Source organism: Saccostrea cucullata, unplaced genomic scaffold (genome assembly GCF_032062105.1).
Source record: "Saccostrea cucullata isolate Sc308-1 unplaced genomic scaffold, CSIRO_AGI_Scuc_v1 ctg236, whole genome shotgun sequence".
NCBI lineage: Eukaryota > Metazoa > Mollusca > Bivalvia > Ostreida > Ostreidae > Saccostrea > Saccostrea cuccullata.
The window spans coordinates 423,412-444,308 of record NW_026932733.1 but is presented as its reverse complement, the minus strand read 5'-3'; the positions used below and the strand labels follow the sequence as shown (position 1 = coordinate 444,308).

Genomic DNA, 20,897 nt, shown 5'->3' with positions numbered 1-20,897 from the left:
TCTGTCCGTCCATTATACTGGGTGTACTATTTCATATCCGCTCCTTCCATATCACTGCGTAAAATTCACAGAGACTTTCACAGAATCTTTATTAGATAGAATCAATGTACACAACCAATTTGATCAGATAGAAATTTGGGGATATCCAAAGCTAACATGAACTTTGTCATTCTGTGTTTGATAGTCAGGATACCTTTTTCTTATCCTCAACCCTTTCTATATATTAAATAAAATAGTAAAAGTCAATTGAACTTTTACAAAGTTCATTTATATACTGTCATAAAAGACACTTTCAAATGAGGGAGCGGGATTTTCATTTTGTGACCTCAGTGCTCAAGTACCTTCAGTTCTATTGAAATATTTTTCACTGGTATTGCAATATCAACATAAAAACAATTAAATGGCGTTTTAAAAGATGTTTATCCATGAAGCATGCAAAACCAAAAGGAAGGTTTTCAAATAAAATGTGGTAACACAAAAGGAACTAAAAAGGCCCACAGATCATGTAGGTGTAAATGTGACATATACTCGCGTTATATAAAATATATTTTTAAAAATATCAAATTTCATATTCAAATCATATTTTACTTGTATTTAAAACAGTAAATTATATATTTTTTTAAAAAACAACAACATTTATGCAAGTGCTTTTTTCTTGATTTGTTTTGAATCAAAGAGAAATTGTCCCATCGTATAACTATAATTAATAAAAACATATTTTCAAAATAATTCACGTTAAAACAAATGATTATATAACATACTACCTTTGTTTCCTCTTCAGATAAGAAAATGTATAAATTCCACAAATTAAAACAAAAGGCGAACAAAATATCCCAATTCACGTCTCGTGCATCTCGATTCCAAGTTTGTAAAAACAAGTTTCTGTTGGATCGTATCGTGGAGTAGGATACGTTCTCCTCCTACACGCCGTCAGTTATCGGAAAATAATGGCCATCAGCGGGTAGCAACCACTGTCAATTCTAGACTCGGTCTTTCTCTTTGTGACATCAAGGTATTATGTCCCGTCATTAAGTGTTTTGACGATACTTAATTAACGTAAATCAAACCAGCTTTCAGATTGTTCAACTTAGATGAAAGTCTAGATTAAAAGAAATGGTTGGCACCTCAAGGCTAAAAATCGTATGCTCGATTTAGAGGTATTAAGTCTCAGAATACTTTTGCCTGAATAGGACAACTGACCATCAGGAAGGTTACTCCTACCCACTCACACACCCAACAGGACGAAAAATCGTCTTAACTAGGTTTTCTTTTCCAAGAAAATGCACTCAAAGATTTTTAGTAACTGAGAACTTTGCAAAAATCGTTTTTTGTTAAGACACAACGAACTTTATTAACTTATTTCTTAGTTTTCATCAAAGAAATTGACAAGAAACGCCGCTCATTCATGATTGACTCGATATGCCAATGATTTGCCAGTTCTTGCGAGATTTTACCATTGAAAAAAGACACTATCGCCACTCAAAGAAAAAATGAAGAGAGCGCCGTTGTGTTCATCGATAAGTCAATATTATATACATTGTGTGTTCCTGATGTAAAAATTTCAAATTTCTCTGACTTCCCGTGAAAGATCAATAATGTATAATGATAACTGATAATAACGGCGTGATGTATGTTTCTTTTGCTCTTTCAGAACACTCCTAGAAAAGATTTGTTCGTCATTCTAGTAAGCTCTTCCGGTCGGTTGAAGGCTGTAAATGCCTGCAGTTGAACTGTTTTTGAAAGAAAGAGCAGAAATAATTACGATAAATGTTCTGTTTTGGGGCCTTTGGGTTGGACCTATCTGTTTATTTTAAAATATTGGTGTTTATGATTCGACATCCTGCTGTTTCCTTAACAAACAGAGATTGTTTTCATTATCCATCATTATGATTGACTGTCGTAAAGTCCGTAATCAGACAAAAAAGCTATTTTTCCTGGGACAATCAATATATCAGCTATTTGATAAAGGTGATTTTTTTTATTCAAAAGATATTAACAACGTGCACAAAAATGTAATTTCTGATTTTTTTGAAAGAAATTTTCATTCTATAAATACAGTTTATTGTTCATTTGCAAACAATAAAATTCCACAGAGGAGATCAAGACACATAAAAACAGATATCTGCAAATGTGTATGGAAAAAGGCAGGAAGTGAGTTTGACGAAAAAACATAGGAACAGACTTTAGGGGAAATTTATAGTTCCCTCCAGTTTCACTACGCATACTGGGTAACTTAACTATATGTACATGTAAGTGTGTTTTATTCTATGTAACTGGATTTTAGAATAGCAATGTCTGGAACAATTATAAAACCATAGAAAAGATTTTTTTCAAATTTAATTACTGGTAGTTTAAGCACTATATAAGCGTAATTCTTCCATAAGTACAGAAAGAACAATGTGATAGAGATGTGACATTTGTTTGCACTTTGTGAAGTATTCAGAGTGACATGATTAGCCTAGACCCCATATTTGGAGTTTTAATCTGGCTTAAGATCGATTTATGTTAACTGAAAGTACAGCTACATTAAACTGTTACGGAAAACATGATATATCTGTTATATCAGGAAAACGTACCTTTCCAAAAATAACCAACATGCATCGAAGAGCAAAACACAGTCTGTTATTTTGTTATACTTTAAGCTTTGATGTACCTTACAGGCAGACAAAGATTTCGGTTAAGTGATGAAGTTAAGAACAATATCAGTAGAACAATACATTGTTTCTGTTATCTGATCTAATTATTTTCCTTGAATTCTTCTCATACAAATTTTGAAAAAGGAAAGATGTCAATGAATCGCTTTCATTTCGGATATCTCTCCTCTAAATCTGTTGTAAATTAATTCATAAAGTGCATGTAATAACGCCAGTTCTTGCTTAAAATGCAAGAAACACATAAACATACGCCTCCGTTGACAACAACCTCTACAAACAAAAATAGCTTTCTACGACATGCGATGCCAATATGTTTTTTAATGGTAAAAAAATAATTGTTCTTTTTCTGTTATAATTCTGTGAAACTAAATTTATCTTTAAAAGGGCAACATAATGACACCATGAAAATTAAAAGAAAACAAAGGAGTCTTGTATGATGAAAGCAAAAGAACGTCGACCAGTATAAAAAATGACAGAGTCACCTCCGTAAAAAGTGGGGCATACACGGAAAATTAAGGATAGAAAGAAGGAATTTAAAAAGAAAAGAGATAAATTTATAATTCATAGCAGATACACTCAAAGAGGTACAAGTGTGAATATTTTTAAACACAGTAAATCTATGCTAGTATAAAATACAAGGATAACGAATAGTAATCAAGCCCAAACGTTAATTGGAACAAATAGATTTAGGGAAGACCAAATACAGACCCGCCTAAAGCATGGGGGATCAGGTGCCATAGTGAAGTAACCCCCTTGTCGACGGATCATACCAAACTAAGACTTAGTCAGTCTACCAGTACATAGAGACAATCAATAAGAAACTCGAGCATCTTTTTAATATCATCTTTGGAGTACTTTTGTGTAGTATCAGAATTTTTTTTTGGACAAATGATTTTGTAGATGGGGTAAGTTTACTACAAATTCCATTTTTATTGAAAAAGCTGTCTATGATGTCAAAGAATCGATACTTGGATGAAGATATGGCGATAACGAACAGTATTCAATCTCAAAGTCCATAAAACAATACAAAATAGGAGCAGAGCAAACACGGACCTCCGAAACATCAGAGGTGGGATCAGGTGCCATGAAGGAGTGAGCATCCTCTGCTGACCAGTCACACCCGCCGTGTGCTCCTTGTCATGATCGGGAAATCACGGAAAAATCCGTCGTCAATTCAGTGTATAAATAATGGAATAACAATTAGTATGAAAAACTCAGTCATCATTTGACTCAATGATAAATTGTATTTGTTGACAAGGTCAATTTATCTACCATAGAACTTACGAAATGATGACTTTAAACAAGACTGTTGATATTATTGTTTCATCAACTTGTTTGTCAATAATTTTCCCCGTTTTAGAAATTGTTCATACGTCGAGCATGCTGTTGCGTATCGAATCAACTGAGATATATATACTCCGTATGCATGTAATGAAGGTATGTTGCTGCATAAGTAAGGGAAGGTGACGATAGAAAAGTTAAAGTCATTACGTTTATCATAGAGCTTGGTTGTTAGATGACCATTAACGTCTTTTTAAGTAAAATATCCAAGTATGAAACAGATGTGTCAGACTCTGTGGTATCTTTTATCTCAAGCTCAACAGGATATATCGTATCGACGTAGGTATGGAAATTACCATTGTTAATTGACAATACGTCGTCCATATATCTAAATGTCGAGTTGAAGGCCACAGCAAGTGTTTTCTTCTTTTCACACATAAGATTTTGCATAGATTCTGCTTCATATGAATATAAAACTAGATCTGCTAATAACGGAGCGCAATTCAATAAATTGTTGGAATACCTGGTCTCCAAAAACCACATAGATATTGTCAATCAGAAACTCAAGCATCTCTTTGATGTCAGCTTCAGAGTACTGTGTGCAATCAGAATGTGTTTTAACAAAATAATTTTGCAAATGGCTAACGAACAGGAAAGTAAATTTACAAGTTCCATTTTTATTGAAAAAGCAGCTGTCAATGATATCAAAAAGCCTGGACTTTGATTTATCGTGGGGAATGGCTGTGTATAAAGTCGAAAAGTCGTAATTAAGTTTTTAAGCTGTTGATTTCGGTAAAATCTTGTTTTCAAATTGTCGAAAAGTTCTTTGGAATTTTTGAGTATCCACATCTGATTCACACCACTTCTTAAATATATTGTTGCACAGAACTCTTGAAGTTTTTCCTTCACAACTGTCAGTATCTTAGTGAGGAGTAACGAAAGAGGCTTGGTTGAACCCTCTATGTATCTTTGCTTGTAAGGATTTTTAATGAAGTTTCGGGATCTAATATATATATAGGGTAATTCAAATTTATTTTGGCTCTGTGGAATATTAAAATTATTTAAAACTGGCATATGATTTTGAGGATAAAAGTTACCACAGAGTCAAACACATCTGTTTTATATTTAGATATGTTAACTGAAAAAGACGTTAATGGTATCTAGTAACCAAGCTCTATGATAAACGTGATGACTTTAACTTTTCTATCGTCAACTTCCCATACTTATGCAGCAATATGCCTTCATCACCTGCATACGGAGTTTACATATCTCAGTTGATTAGATACGCAAGAGCATGCTCCACGTATGAACAATTTCTACAACGAGGTAAATTGTTGATAAACAAGTTGATGAAACAAGAATATCAGCAGTCTCGTTTAAGGTCATCATTTCTATGACCTTTTCAGCAGATACAATTTATCATTGAGTCATTGAGTTTTTCAAATACTTGTTAGGGCATTATTTATACGTTTTTTCATATTTCTAATTGTTAGGCCATTATTTATACACTGAATTTGTATTGTTTTATGGAGATTTTTCCGTCATAGGTTTATATCTTTATCTCAATTTTTGCATAAGGTTTTGCAAACTCTTTTTTTAAGCTATTAAGCTAGATAAAATTTTTGGATTTTACATTTTTCTAAAATTTATTACTGTTCATTAAGCTTACAATTTATCCCTCACATTACTTATATTGTAGTTAGTATTAAGTATCTTTACCGAATGTAATCAGCTTTTTTATATATTTGTTTTAAACCATTATTCACATATTTTTTTAAATTTTTTTTCTGGATATATCTTTGTTGGATGTTTTAATTGTTTTCAATGTTCAAAACGGATTTTATGTGAATCCATTTTTTCCTATTAAAAACGATCATGACAAGGAGCACACGGCGGATGTGACTTGTTGGTCAGCAAATACACTCTATCATTACGTCAAATTCTGCCTGGCGTTTTTCATATATTTGTTAAACCTACATGGCACTTGATCCCACTTCTGATATTTTAGAGGTCCGTGTTTGCTCTGCTCCAAAGTTTGTATTGTTTAACGGACTTTTGATGATCTTGAATACTATTCGTTATATCCATATATTTTATTCGAAGTACATTCCAAAATAGAATAGACCTTGAGGAGAGACGGTCATGCTGTTAAATCAAAGTCTTAATTGTCTTATATATTGGAGAAATTTAAAAATAAGTATTCCAATTTCTGGAACAATTTCATCTTCATTGCAATGTCGACTTCTATCCTTTCTGATTTTTTTTATTTCGAATAAAATCTGCAATAAGATGCCTGACAATGTTTCCATCTTGAAAGAACTTTTTACCGATCTTTACTAATTAAAAATAAATTTCTATAATAAAATCCAGACGTAGAAATCTTTTATCTTCTGGTATTGGTCAATGGAGTGGCTAAAGCGCATACTTTGCTGAAAATCAAACCGAATGTTTATGCTTTTTAAAAATTAAAACGCAATTTTTTGAAATATTGCTAACATCAATTAAAATTTGCAAGACATCTTTTAATCTTCGCCTCTTTCTTTCAGAATAAATGTTTGTGACGCTGGAAAACGATGACAGAATGATATTGTGGGCACTTGCTGGATGACAAGACACGCTGTTTTGAAACATTCCTATTTTCTGGCGTCTCGCAGAAGTTAATTGGTTCATAATATTTAGCCTCAGAGTAAACTGTTCTTATTTACCCTTTATGGTTGAAGATAAATTAAAAAGAAAAAAAATGTGTTTTTGAAGAAAAAACACTCATGTATTGATCAGAAATTGTTTAATAGTATTATTCGACTAATATTTTTTGATGCATTGATTTGTCCTTTATGACGATACGGACTACAAAATCTGTAACGATGTGGTTATTTACATAATAACGTCCCTGCACGGAATCGGTTATATTTCTTTAATCACAGTTGATACCTTATTTTACAACTAAACAACTGGTTTGTTATCGGATAACATTCATTTTATTAATATTGTGTCGAGAACACAATCTAATGTGTTGCGCGATTAATTTTTTTCTCCGTGGATATTACAGATCAGTTGTCCTGTTTTAACCTTTTTTTGTAAATGCAGTCTATTTTCATTCTCTCTCAGACACCTCTGCATCGTATTTACTGTAAAACGTGATATTTGATCTTTTCAATTTAAATTAAACCGTTATGTATTGCACACTATATATCCAAGATAGTTTATACGAAATGTTTTGAATTAAAACAAACGTCATGGTTGTCATTTATAAGGAGCCAAAGAGATGTACACCCAAATACAACAAAAACTGAACATATACAGATGTAAGTTAAAAACTTATATTATATCAACAGAAAAATGCAATTAATTGCACGTATCAAATAACATAACAGTTTATTTCAATGTCGATATTATTGCAATATTTGAACAAATCCAACCTGCAATGAGATGTAGCTGGAACTAACTACGACCCTTTTAGATGAATGTAACTATTTTAGTAACGATGAAGATCTTATGGGCTTGTAATTATTTACATACATATTTGTTTATTGTATATGGTAAACTCTGGGAAAATATATGAAGGACTTAAGGACATATGATACAAACAAAATTGTATTAAAAAAAAAATAAAAACCAAAAAAACCAAAAACCAAAAACTTGAGATATGTATACCTATCTTCAAATCAGTTGTACCTATCTTCAAATCAATTATACTTATCATAAAATTAATTTCAGATAGGTTTAATTCAAAAATACCTTTTATTCCTTTGAAGATATTACAATTGATTTAAAGAGGTAGGTACAAATGCCACGAATTAAAAATAAGTATGGTTGCTCTAAAGCAATATAACCTGGATTTTTGTGAATTATATTTTGCTATTAAAATGTGTTATTATGATAAATTTGAAAGTAATTTAAATCTTTATGATCAATTAGACAACAGTTAAGTATTAAATTGTTTCAAAAGAATGACTTCTGTATACTCCAATATTTAGTACTATTTAAAAAAACAATATTGTACAGGACGACAATAATGTAATTTTACATAATTTATAGCCTATAAAAGTTCTTTTATTACAAATAAGAACAATAGAAGTTTATAAATGTTTCTTTTCTCTGTCATTGAAATAGTTAAAATTACAATTTTGCATCAGATGATATCAAAATTGCAGCTCATATTGCTTCAAAGATATTCATCCGCCACGCAACAGTATCTCCCTCGGCTCCAATCACACCTTTCCTCAAACGAAAAAGAAAAAAACTCTGGATATTTCTTTTGAATGAAATATATGGAGATAACGAACAGTATCTAATCTCAAAAGTCCATTAAAAATACAAATTTGGAGCAGATTAAACACGGACCTAAAATATCTGAGGTGGGATCAGGTGCTATGGAGGAGTGAGCATCCCTGCCGACCGGTCACACCCGCCGTGCGACCCTTGCCATGACTTTGAAATAACAGAAAATTCCGTCGACAATTCAGTATGTATGCTGACAAAGTCATTGTATCGACCAGAGTTTCTTTTGTGTTACCATCATAGAATGTTATCTTATGTACATCTTACACACAAATTATTAAACAATTATTTTTACTCTTCTTATGACAAGAATAATATAGCCGGTCAACAGGGAGCGTTTATTCCTCTGAGGCATCTGATCCGACCTCTCTCTTTTTCCAGAAGTCTGAGTTATCTCTGCTCATAATTTTTATTGTTTAAATGAACAATTTACAATGATCATTGTTCGTTTTTATTACATTTCATATATATATGTTACATATATGTAACACAGTTAACAAAGGTTGTGCACTAGGATCGTCTAATAAGTGCCATAATCATTATATATTTTTCTCCTGTGTTCAGCGTAATATTGTCTGAAAGGAAATGCCGTGGTTTAGAAGTTTTTTTGCTTTAATAAGAAATAACTTAAATAGGTTTAAATGCCAAGGCTTTATATAGCCTTATTTATTCTGCCCGTTCTAGAGAGTCTAATAAAGTTTTGGAATTACTTCGTGTCTTTGCAGAAAGGAAAGCATAAAAATTCTATATGATTTTGTTCGTAATTACGAAGATGCCATAAAAGTTTTAGATCTTTATTGGAGGTATATTATCACAATAAGACCCTAAATTATGTTGTAACAGTTCTAATTATCTTTGAAATAGTCTTTTCAATAAACTATTTTGATCATAAAAAAATCTTAGTTTATCCATTTATATTTCCCCATCCGAGACAGTGGTGACATCAGAATAAAGAGTCGGAAACACAAAGGACATTTTTTCATGTAAAAAGTTATCTATTCTACAGAAAAATATGTCTATAACAAATGTTGCTATTCAATAGTTCAATTCCCTAGGAATTTTTCAGCAGTTTTTATATGTACGTTAACAATTTCTATGTAATTAGAATTTTTTTATTATCATTATAAGAATAAACCGTACGGAATAAATCATTTTTTTAATAAAAATTTCGAAAATCAAGAATATAGACAATTTTATAATATTATTTTCACTAGTATGACAAGAATTTATAATCACTAATTTAAAAAGATTTCTCGGACTAAAAAAGTCTCAAACAGAGTTAATTTCAACAATACCTTTTCTCATATAAAATAATCTTTTCTTACAAGAAATATCTCTTTTTCCCACAAAATACGTTTTTATAAAGGAGAACAATCTCCAACAAACACATCCATCTTTTTTCTGTTATATATATGAATATCACTTTGAGAAATAATCTTCATTTTACAACGGATATTTCTTTCCAACAAACACATCTTATATCTTTTCAGGCAAAATATCTGTTATATATATACTTACTGGATTTATACGGTTTTTATCGGAAGTATCGTTCTTCACACTTCGAATTTGTGACATAAGAATCAACCTCTAACTCTAGAGCATTGAAACATATATGGATATAGTTTTGAAGCTCAAAAGTCTATTTAACAATACAAAATAGGAGCAGAGCAAACACGAACCTCTAGAACATCAGAGGTGGACCAGGTGTCATGGAGGAGTTAACATCCCCTGCCGACCGGTCTCACCGCCGTATTCTTCTTGTCATGGAAAATCCGTCGTCAATTCAGTGTGTATATAATGGACTAACAATATAATGTATATAATGGCCTAAAAAATAGTATGAAAATGTCAGTCAGCATTTGACCTAATGTTAAATTGTATTTGCTGACAAGGTCGTTGCATCGAATATAGAACAAACGAAATGAATACTTTAAAAGAAACTGCTGATATTCTTGTTTCATCAGTTTGTTTGCTAACCACGTTTAAAAATTGTTCATATTAAGTTGAGCATCTTTTTGGGGTTCTGAATCAACTGAGAGATATAAACCCCGTATGCAGGTGATGAAGGTAGATTGCAAATTGCAAATGCATTACTTCTATGAGTAACTCACCCTTCCAGGCTTAGGAAAAACAGCTGATGTTAAGAGGGTTAAAGACCAGGGTTTTGCAAAGTCAATGGTCTTTATAATGATATTTGCTAATACAGCTCATTGATGGGTCGGTTCTTTTTTCACTTACTTTTTAAAACTGTTTTCAATTATTTTCCTTCATTTTTATTAGAGTGATTATTTCGTTAACCTGATTCATACAGGAAGATCACAGCGGATGTGATCCTCCTGTGTGATCAGAAATGTCTTTCATTTTAGTTAAATTAAATTGTGATCCATTTATTTTAACTAAAATGAAAACATGGGTAAAAATTTAGCCTCTGCAGTTCAGTTACTGTAGGTGAATTGGGTTCGTGATACTTAGACATCGAAGAGAAGTTAGAAATGATGAAGAAAAATGGCATGATGTCATGTTAAGAGTCATGAACGCCTTATTATAAGCATTAGATTGGTCGCAGGTCTAGTGATTACAACTAAAGGAAAGAACGGTACATGAATTTCAGAAAGTGTTAAGGGAAATGAAATTGAGTTATGTATTATCTAATCAATCATTGATAAACAGTATCGAGATTCCAATGCGAACATTACTGTCGATCATCTGTCACTGTTTCTCGGACATCGATCACGTGACCTTGCCTTTTTTTTTTTATTGATGCACTGTCTTTGATCCCTTCGATGATAAATTGATTTCATGCCTTTTAAAACAAGGTTTTACTTTGGTAATTTCCTTCTTTTGAACTTCCGGTACTTTTACGTGTCAACCGCAATGTGATTTGATCATTGGAAACCAATGCCTCTTCTCGCAGCAAACATAATCCTAAAATTTAGCATGATATTTCCCTTTAGTGCTAAATTGACATTGTTTTCTATAGTAATTATTTCAGATTTTTACATAAGGTCCCTTAAGACTACAGGATTCATTTCAATGTGTATAATTAGAAACATTTGTAAAGGAACGACAGTATGAATATTGTATACGAAAAATGACCTTTGAAAGAGTGTTATTTTTTGACAGGGCTAAAAAATGGTGTTTGTTCTTAATAATTATATTAATTTGTTGACTGAATTATATCATTCGGAGAAGTCGAGTAAAAAGAGCCAAAACATTACAGTAGTTTGTAACATGCATAATATACATATTACATCTCTAATGCTGCTTTCAATCAACACTATCTCTCTACGTATCTGAAAACCCTGATAGTTTGTACTAACAGATGAAGAAAAGAATAAATGCGTTAATGATATAATCATGGAGACAGGATCAAGCTCACTAGACAATAATAAATATATTGAAATATTGAAGTTGCTTGACTGCCGTTAGAATCTACAACTAAAATATTGAGACAACGAACAGTAATCAAGCTCGATCAAAAGTCAATTGAAACAATAACAACCGGGAGCAGTGCAAGACCTTTAAAAACTTCCAAAATGGAATCACTTGCTATAGAGGATAGGAATTATTGTTTTAAAATTGATAATACGTTGTCAGTATATATAGATGTCGAGTTAAACCAAAGTCTACTTCAGATGAAAGCAAAACTATGTCCGCTAAAACAGGGGGCAATTTTAATGTGAATTCCAAAAGATTGTCGGAAGACCTGATCTTTAAAAACTTCATAGCTGACACTAAAGTCAGAAAAAATATTCCACTCATAGTGCAAAAAATTTGAAATGTTTACTCTTCACCTTTTCTTCCTTCCGAGGGCACAAACAGATTCAAACAGATTTGAAATACACATGGCTCAACTTTCCTATTTTATAAACCAAAGAAACTCAAACATTCACTATTTTAACTGATTGTTGTTTGTTTTGTTGGAGATCTCTGAAGATTTCAGCTTTTTTAAGCAATTTGAAAAATTGCACAAAAAAGACTTGTTTTGAATCTTTAACTTCATCCAAATTACAACTTCAATTCTTTAACTCATCCACACTCAAATCATCACAACTGTCCAGACTACTACTACTTTCCTGATTAAATGGACAGAAACTAAGACATGATATAGATGAAGGATTTTGGGCAGACATGTACCTGTTAGGACACTATTCACTGTGTTAGAATAAGAAAAACATCAAAATTACAATAAAATAGATAGTAACGCAAAGATTTACATTTCTCGAGTAAAACATATATCAAATATGTTGTTCAACTTTTTAAGCAGTACCCAGTAGCATTGTACTCGGGAAAAGTTAACCAAAATGTATGGCGCTATTGCTCACTGACAAGAAGAAAACCCTTCCACCCGAAAGAAAATTTACTATTTGTATCTCAGTAATGAAATCCTGTTTAAGAGCTTGCATGCCTAAAAGTCATTTTAATGATTATAAATTTAACTTACAGTCCATTTTACATTTCATCTGTAATTTTTATACAGCTCCACGCACTTTTGCACAAATTAACGTCAAGTTGTTTAAAATGTATTGTAATACCCTTATAAATATCCTTCTATATATTTCTTACTAATAAAAAGTCCAACAAAAGAAATGTTTATTACGTTTAAAATGTAATATTTTATATCATCGTTCAATATCGGCGGCAAAATAGCAAAATATATTGTTAAAGTAATTTTTGTGATATACATAATGATTTTGTTTTATTTCATATTTACTTAATTTCCCATATAAAATAATTGATAGTATAGCGTGTATTGATAAAATAATTCACATATATATCAGTTGGTATGACTTTGATATACTCTTGTCTGAAATAATAACCACCACTAACTGTATATTGTTATACCCTTATAAATATCACTCTATATATTCATTATTTATAAAAAGATTTTTATGAATTGTTAGACCGCACTGTTCTGTTACGTCAAGTAATTAATCATCGCAGCCATCTTTTTATCCGTTCTGTTTGAAAGCTTTCTCAGTTGATGTTTTATATTTACTGAAGAAACCATACTTTTCCATATAAAATAATTGATAATATAGCGTGTATTGATTAAATTGATCACTTAAGTGACAAAGTACAAAACAGCTACTATATTTATATTTTCTGTGCGGCCTCGGGCAACATTTTCACCTTCAGGTCCAACAAATCATATGTTGCCTTCATACCCAGTCAATAACTGTATAATATTTTATATCGGGGCAACAAAATATATTTTAAAGTAATTGTTTACATTATTTGTGTTTTATTTCACTTACTAAAACATAATTCACATATATATCATTTGTTTGATATACTGCTTTATATGTATTTTTATGGTTTCTTGCTATAAGGAAAGCAGTATTTTTTACAGCTACTATATTTATATTTTCTGTACATTCTTCTTTAAAATCTTTTTCAAATATGTAATAAGGTATTTTTTAAGATCCATCCCACTGCAAAATTTTAACGTTTCAAACCGTAAATGCAGAAGAATTTTCCTTTTCTTAGAAAGAATTTACAATTAAAAAAATAAACAATACTTCAATATTCTACCCTTAAGTATGGTTTCTTTCTGCAGTGTTATCCCTTTTCGGCACTACATTTCGACAATACCAAGAGGAGTATGGTAAATGAGCGAAGATTTCTTAAAAATACTCACCTTTAAGAAGAAAAAATTAAAATTCAAACTAAATGTTATCAAAGAAAGTTCGTTTTAGAAAATCTGTATAAACCTAGGGTAGACTTGTATAGTAGTAACATCGTACCATTTATTGATAAAATTCCCAATTAAAAAATCCATTTTGGAAACTTGAGATAATAATTCTAAAGGACATTTATACTTGACATTATATTTGTAATATAACTTAAGCCTATGTCATATCGTACTGAAGTTCGATAATGTTAATTTATTACAAATATGTGACCTCAATTTGTGCGTGAAAAACCACGTGAGCTTAAAAATTGCGCGGAGCTGTATCCGTTTCAAATATTTTCTTTACTGACTATGATCTCACAGCGGTATTGCACCGAATGAAAATATGCGTATCGTCGTATTTGATTTTCAACTTTAAATTTCTGTGAAAGTATGCTTAAACGGATACTTATGGCAAGCTCTTTTACTATTTATTCGTGAAATAAAAATTTTCTTTCAATAACAGAGATATCTCTTTAGCTTATAGAGATATCTCTTTGACTTAAAGAGATATTTTCATACCTTAGAGAGATATCTCTTTTTGTAAGAGAGATATCTCTTTAACTCAGAGAGATATCTATCCTATCTCTTTAAGCGAGAGAGATATCTCTTAAAGTTTGAGAGATTTATCTCTTTAACAAGGTTAAAAGAGATATCTTTCTTAGTTAGAGAGCTATCTCTTTAGATTTTCAAAAAGAGATATATTTATGAGCTACTGAAATGAAATTTAATGAAAGAGATATCTCTTTTCCAGTGATCCTTAAAATAGAAAGTAAAGTCTCTCAAATGTTATAAGAAAAAAGACTGAGCAAGCAATTACCCAGAATAATATATGTACTGTGTAGACAAAAATGCTATATCCCTTACTCGAAACAACAAATAATAATGGCAACTTCGTTGATAAAAATGCTAAAAGTTTAATATTCAGGAAAACGAAAGTAAGCATATATATAATCTCAAATGCAATGGACCGAATTTTCTCATCTTATGAAATAATCAACTATTTCTAATTTGAAATCTGGACAAAACTGAATTACTTGTGATGTCTAGTAAAGCTATAATGTAGAATATCATGAATATGTCGAATTTAAAAATACTTTAATGTACTTTCGTGAATAAAAAGCTTACTTCCGGTAAAGGGAGAAGTCATTTTAAATGGAATTTAAATAAAAGTAATGAAGAAAAATATCTCTTTGCAATAAGAAGATATCTCTTTTTGCTTGAGAGATATCTCTTATAGACACTTTTGAAAGATATCTCTTTCACTTTAAGAGATATCTCTTAAGATAAACTTAAAGAGATATCTCTTTTATTTTAAGAGATATCTCTTTAACTTGGAAAGATATCTCCAAAAGTGAAAGAGATATCTCTCTAGATGAAAGAGATATCTCTAACATTTAGAGATATCTCTTTTCACGAAAGAGATATCTCTCAAGGAGAAAGATATATCTTTTCAAGTGGAAGAGATATCTCTCTAATAAAAAGAGATATCTCTCTAAATATATGAGATATCTCTCTAAGTTCAAGAGATATCTCTTTCTCAAAGAGATATCTATTAAAAATGAGAGATATCTATTAAAAATGAGAGATATCTCTATTTTTCAAGAGATATCTCTCTAAAATGAGAGATATCACTGTAATTTTTAGATAGATTTTATTTTTCCGAATAAATAGCAAAAGGGCTTGCCATAGATACTGTATACAATATTTATTAAACAAGGACGTAAATAACATTTCTTTTTATAAAATTGAGATTTTTACAACATGTGACCAGTCCTTCACGCACTTTAGGATAACATTCTGAGCTGGCTTGATATTGAGCATTTTTTGTGTTGTACAATACAATGTATTATATCACAATCTCAACTCATAACAAATGCATGATTGATTTTTAAACCCTAAAAAAGTACATATGCTAGGAAAAGTCCAGTTTCGTCATGTTTTATCATTGGTCTGTTGTATGCAGATACCGACAAAAACCGGGGGTGTGGAAATTTGAAGCCTACACAGAATTTCTCTGAGGAGGGACGGAAATACCCGTCCTCCGGATGGCAGCCAATATTCCCTTTTTATTTAATCAGCTCTATACCTTGCATGACTTTCGTGATTATCAATTAATTGACAGATATTATCTGTGCCTTTGGGTTTCCCTGCCTTTTAACTTGGATTGCATGTTGACACAGTTTATTTCTCTGAAGGGATGCTTTATTTAAAGTGCACGTATACATACAGACATATAAAATAATGTTCGTTATCTCCATATATTTCATTCATACTAGTATCCCAAAAGTGCGAACCAAAATTCTCCGAATTAGCTTGTTGGGAGTTGAATTTAAATTATCACATACCTACCCTTGTAATGCTTTTTCAGTATATGTAGATAATTAAATACTAGTAGTTAACTTGCTACGTCATTAAAACTAAAAATTATACACTTCTTGGAGCAATGAGAATTTAGAGTGAAAAGGGAAAAAATATGAAATGTTACAGAAGAAATTACATATCATTTTACCAGAATTCAGTTCTTCCTACAACAAATTTACTTGAGAAATTCTTGACTGGGCACTAGAATAATTTTCTGGAGACGTTGACAAAGTCATGCGTCTGTCGACTAATCAAATCCAACAAATAAATTACTTAATAAAACTTTTATTATTTTTTTGGCAATGTTTTAAGTCCACAAAAGTTTTAAGGGATGCACTGTGCAACAGCAAAATGCCGGAAATATTGAGCAATGATTCAAAATATCCTCTATTATGGAGAATGATGATGAATTGCCTTGCGTGAAAAGTTTAATTAAGTTGTAACAGTGGCTCTAAAAAACTGACTGCATGTAACTTCATTACCAGAGCAGTGATGCACATTTAATTGCTAGTGAATTCAGTTATGAATGAAATCTATCTCTGGCTATAAGGCATTTCAGTCAATGGAAATTGAGAAATGAATTGCTCAACAAATTACAAACAAAATCTAGGTCAGTGTTTTTTAAAGTCTGTTTTTGTATTTTTAGTATTTTAGAAGCAAGGCCAGGTCAAGGTCATTTTCATTATATTTTTCATTGACATTAAGCAAAATAAAAATAAAAATAAATTTAAAAAAAAACTCTTATTTATCATCTTATCAGATTAACAGAAATAGATATTGACTAATCTGAATTTAATCCTTTATTTTTCTTAGTTTTTTAGGCAATATTAGTTTTTTAATATGCTTAGTATATTTAATTTTTACTTATCTCCACTTACGTATTGTAGTCATATAAAGATACAAAATGATGCTGAAGAAATATAGTTTTGCCCACTTAGAAAAATAAAAACGCCTTTTACTGATTTTATTGCTCAAATCTGTTCTCAGATTCGATACTTTCAAGTAATTTGTTGAAAAAATTAAATTCATTTAATATATATTTTTAAAACTTTAATCAATAACTAAATAATTTGAGTTCGTTTAATTGTTCAACATTTGATACCAAATCCATTAGTAGTTTTGAGAAGCAGAAAAGGAATTATCTCCATACGCCGCCATTCCGCAGTAAAATATAGTCCCCGCTTGATTTCAAACTCAGTTTGCCATTTCTGTTTCAAATTGTTTTAAAATGAGAAGGAAAGAAAAAAATATGACCTTTTAAACCAATTACCTCTTAATATATTATATATAAAATGCAAAATCATTTTGTCAAAAATCATTCTGATTGTACACACAAGTACTCTAGTGTTGATATTAGAAAGATGCTTGAATTTCTGATTGAAAATATATTTCTGTATAGTTTTTGGAGACATTTTTTACAAAAGAACTTATTCCAAAATTTAATTATGCTCATAACTTTCTCTTTTATATGATTTGAATTTTATTTTAATCTTTTGTAAAAGAATTTAACAAGATATTTTCATGATAGCAGTTTCAAACAGAATCATCATTTTACAAAATTTTACAATCAATATTAGTTTTTGGTCTTAGTCGTAAGTTGTGTTTAATTAGTGTTTTTTTTAATTAATGAAGAATTTGCATTTGTAAAACGGACCCCTGGTCTTCCAAATATTAATGGGAATTCCCATGTGTACTAATTGCGCCCCATTATTAGCAGACCAATTTTTGTATTCATATGAAGCAGAATTTGTTCATAAGCTTATATCTGAAAAGAAGAAAGCACTTGCTGTGGCCTTCAACTAGACATTTAGATATTTGTGTTATTTATTTATTTATTTATTTATTTTTTGCCATTCTTATGTTGATAAGATATATCCCGGTGAGCCTGAAATAAAAGCTACCACAGAGTCTGATACATCTGCATGTCTCATATTTGAATAGTTTACTTGAAAAAGTAAAATGGTAACCTAACCCAAGTTTCGTGTTAAATGTGGTGGCGTTAACTTTTCAATCGTCAACTTCCCTTATTTATACAGCAATATACCTTCATCACCTGCATAAGGAGTTTATATATTTCAGTTGATTCGATAAGGAAGAGCATGTTCTACGTATGAACAGTTTCTTAAACAAGGCAAGTTATTGACAAACCAGTTGATGAAACAAGAATACCAGCAGTCTCGTTTAAGGTCATCATTTTGTAAGTTCTTTGGTCGATACAATGATCTTGTCAGCAAATAAGATTTATCATTAAGTGAAATGCTGTCTGATTTTTTTTCATATTGATTGTTAGACCATTATTACATGTAACACTCAGAGTTGTTGACGCATTTTTCTGCTTTTTCCCGATCATGACAAGTAGTTCATGGCGGATGTGACCGGTCGGTAGGGGATGCTCACTCCTCCAAGGCACCTGATCCCATCTCTGATGTTTTTGAGGCCCGTATTTGCTCCGCTCCTCTTTTGTAATGTTTATTGGACTTTTGAGTTCGAATACTGTTCGTCATCTCAACATATTTCATTGAAGCAAATTTGGCGTTCCATAAATCAAGCATGGTTAATAAAACTTTATGTATGCTTAAGTGCAAATCTATTTTAAAATATTTAAATAAGCTCTAAACAATGTCATAAACCAATGAATACATATCATTTCTCCTCATATAAATCACTTAGTATGATTCAATATTAACAGATGATATCTAAAATCCAAATAAGGGCGATTCTTTAATTTTCACAGACGTCTCTAAATGATTGAAAAAATCTTGAATGGGACGTAAAAAATACAATAAATCAATTATAACATATAACTTTCTTACGAGGAGATATTGTTTAGGAACTAGCAGTATAGGTGACAAAGAATCAGGTACAAATCTTAATCAGCCAAACAAATTTTTAGCAACATGTTCATTATAAAATTGCTTAAAGGAGATTTCAGGACAATAAAGTTTACTAGTATTTTACAAATGATTTCAGTTTTATTGATTTCTTGAGTACGCCTATGTCATAAAGTGCACTTACGAAGGCTAATTCAAGTGTCTGCTCATTCCTTTCTTTATTCTACGAATGCCCTCTAGAAAAGAAGTAATAAAATAGTTTTTGAAAACCACATCCCTTCGGTGATATTGATGTATGATTTGTCAGTTTCTATCACGTTTTCGTATCCTCTCCGAAGAGGCGTTAAGGGTAAGTGGACGGAATCAGATAGAATTGGAATCAGAGAGAGAGACCTGAAAACAGAATTTTTGGTTCAAGGGAAACTTTTGGATCAAACTGGGATATTTAAAAAAAGATCTGCAAATTTTTATGTTGTCTTTTTTAAAATGCAAAAGAACACTTTGAGGACAGACGGTATGTTCCTACATTTGTAAATAAGATATATTTTTTTGGATTTTGTAAATGAAGTAATGCTACTATTACAACTTTATTCACAATAAATTGAAGTACCTTACCAGACTTTTGTGCAAGATACCAGAGGATGGTTTTGCCTACATAATCTTTTTGGAAATAAATTAAATTGCCAAAATAAAGAATTTTAGAGTTGTAAATTTCTAAAGACAATTAGAAACCAGTTTAAAAATCAAAAGGTAATAATAGATTTAAATATTTTTTATATATTATGAAGATATACAAAACAGATGTCTGAGAAACGTATCGTCCGACCTTAAGTCCGAGACTCATTTTATACATAGAGTAATAATGTATATGACTTCTTATCAGCGTTTATGTCCTGACATTTGGTACAGAAAACTTACTCTCCTCTGGTCCTTAAAAAGCAAATAAGGTGAACACTATTACCCCCACCCCAAAGTTTCTGGTTTCATATATATAAAGAAGATAACCATTTTAATTTGAACCCTCTGGTGATATCGAATAAACAGAGTAGTCCGTGGTCGAAATTGTAGAAAAAATAGTGACTCAAAAACATAATGAACTTACAAAATGCAGACTTTAATTAAACAAGACTCTTGAAAAGTAAGGTAGCAACGTCATTGCGAGGCGGTAACATTCTTGCAAAAACCTTAGGTTGTGTTTATCTTAATATTTTAAAAAGAATCGTAAATAATCTAATGTTTTAGGCACAGGCGCTTGTTTCGGAAATAATTATTCAACCCATAGTATAATAATAACACAAGGTATCTAACTCCGAATTACACTCAGTACCCCCCTCCTCAGAAACATTTACACTTACATTTACACTTTCAGATGAAATGCACTGGCAAACGTTTTATTACCATTGTCTTCTACGATAATTTATCTACACAACCATATACAGCATGCATATCTTTGTTTTCATTTATCTCCGTAAACAGCGTCAAAACTCTGCCCGCCTAGTGGAAAGTGGAACTCAACCACGAAACGGTATGTGCTAATTTCGGGCAAAGAGCAAAACTAAAAAAATCAGTGAGTTTAAAAATTCAATTTCAGATTTAGAATATTGCACTGAATGAATAAAATTTGATTACGTCTCATTTTTCATAAAAACACTACGACATTTTTTTCGATGTAATTTTAGATACAGATTTTTAGCCAATCAAAATTGTCGTGCGGGATCAGCACATACCGTTTCGTGGTTGAGTTCCACTTTCCACTCGACGGGCAGAGTTTTGACGCTGTTTACGGAGATAAATGAAAACAAAGACATACAT

At 31.1% G+C, this 20,897-nt stretch overlaps 1 protein-coding gene across 1 annotated transcript in view; it reads right to left on the bottom strand.

Annotated features, from left to right (window-relative positions):
- LOC134235975 (uncharacterized) overlaps positions 1 to 20,897 on the bottom strand; it is an 85,807-nt gene extending 64,910 nt beyond the window's left edge. Inside the window, exon 1 of the mRNA XM_062718155.1 lies at positions 20,813 to 20,897. Within this exon, the coding sequence (XP_062574139.1) occupies positions 20,813 to 20,897 (85 nt within the window). The remainder of the gene's footprint in view (positions 1 to 20,812) is intronic.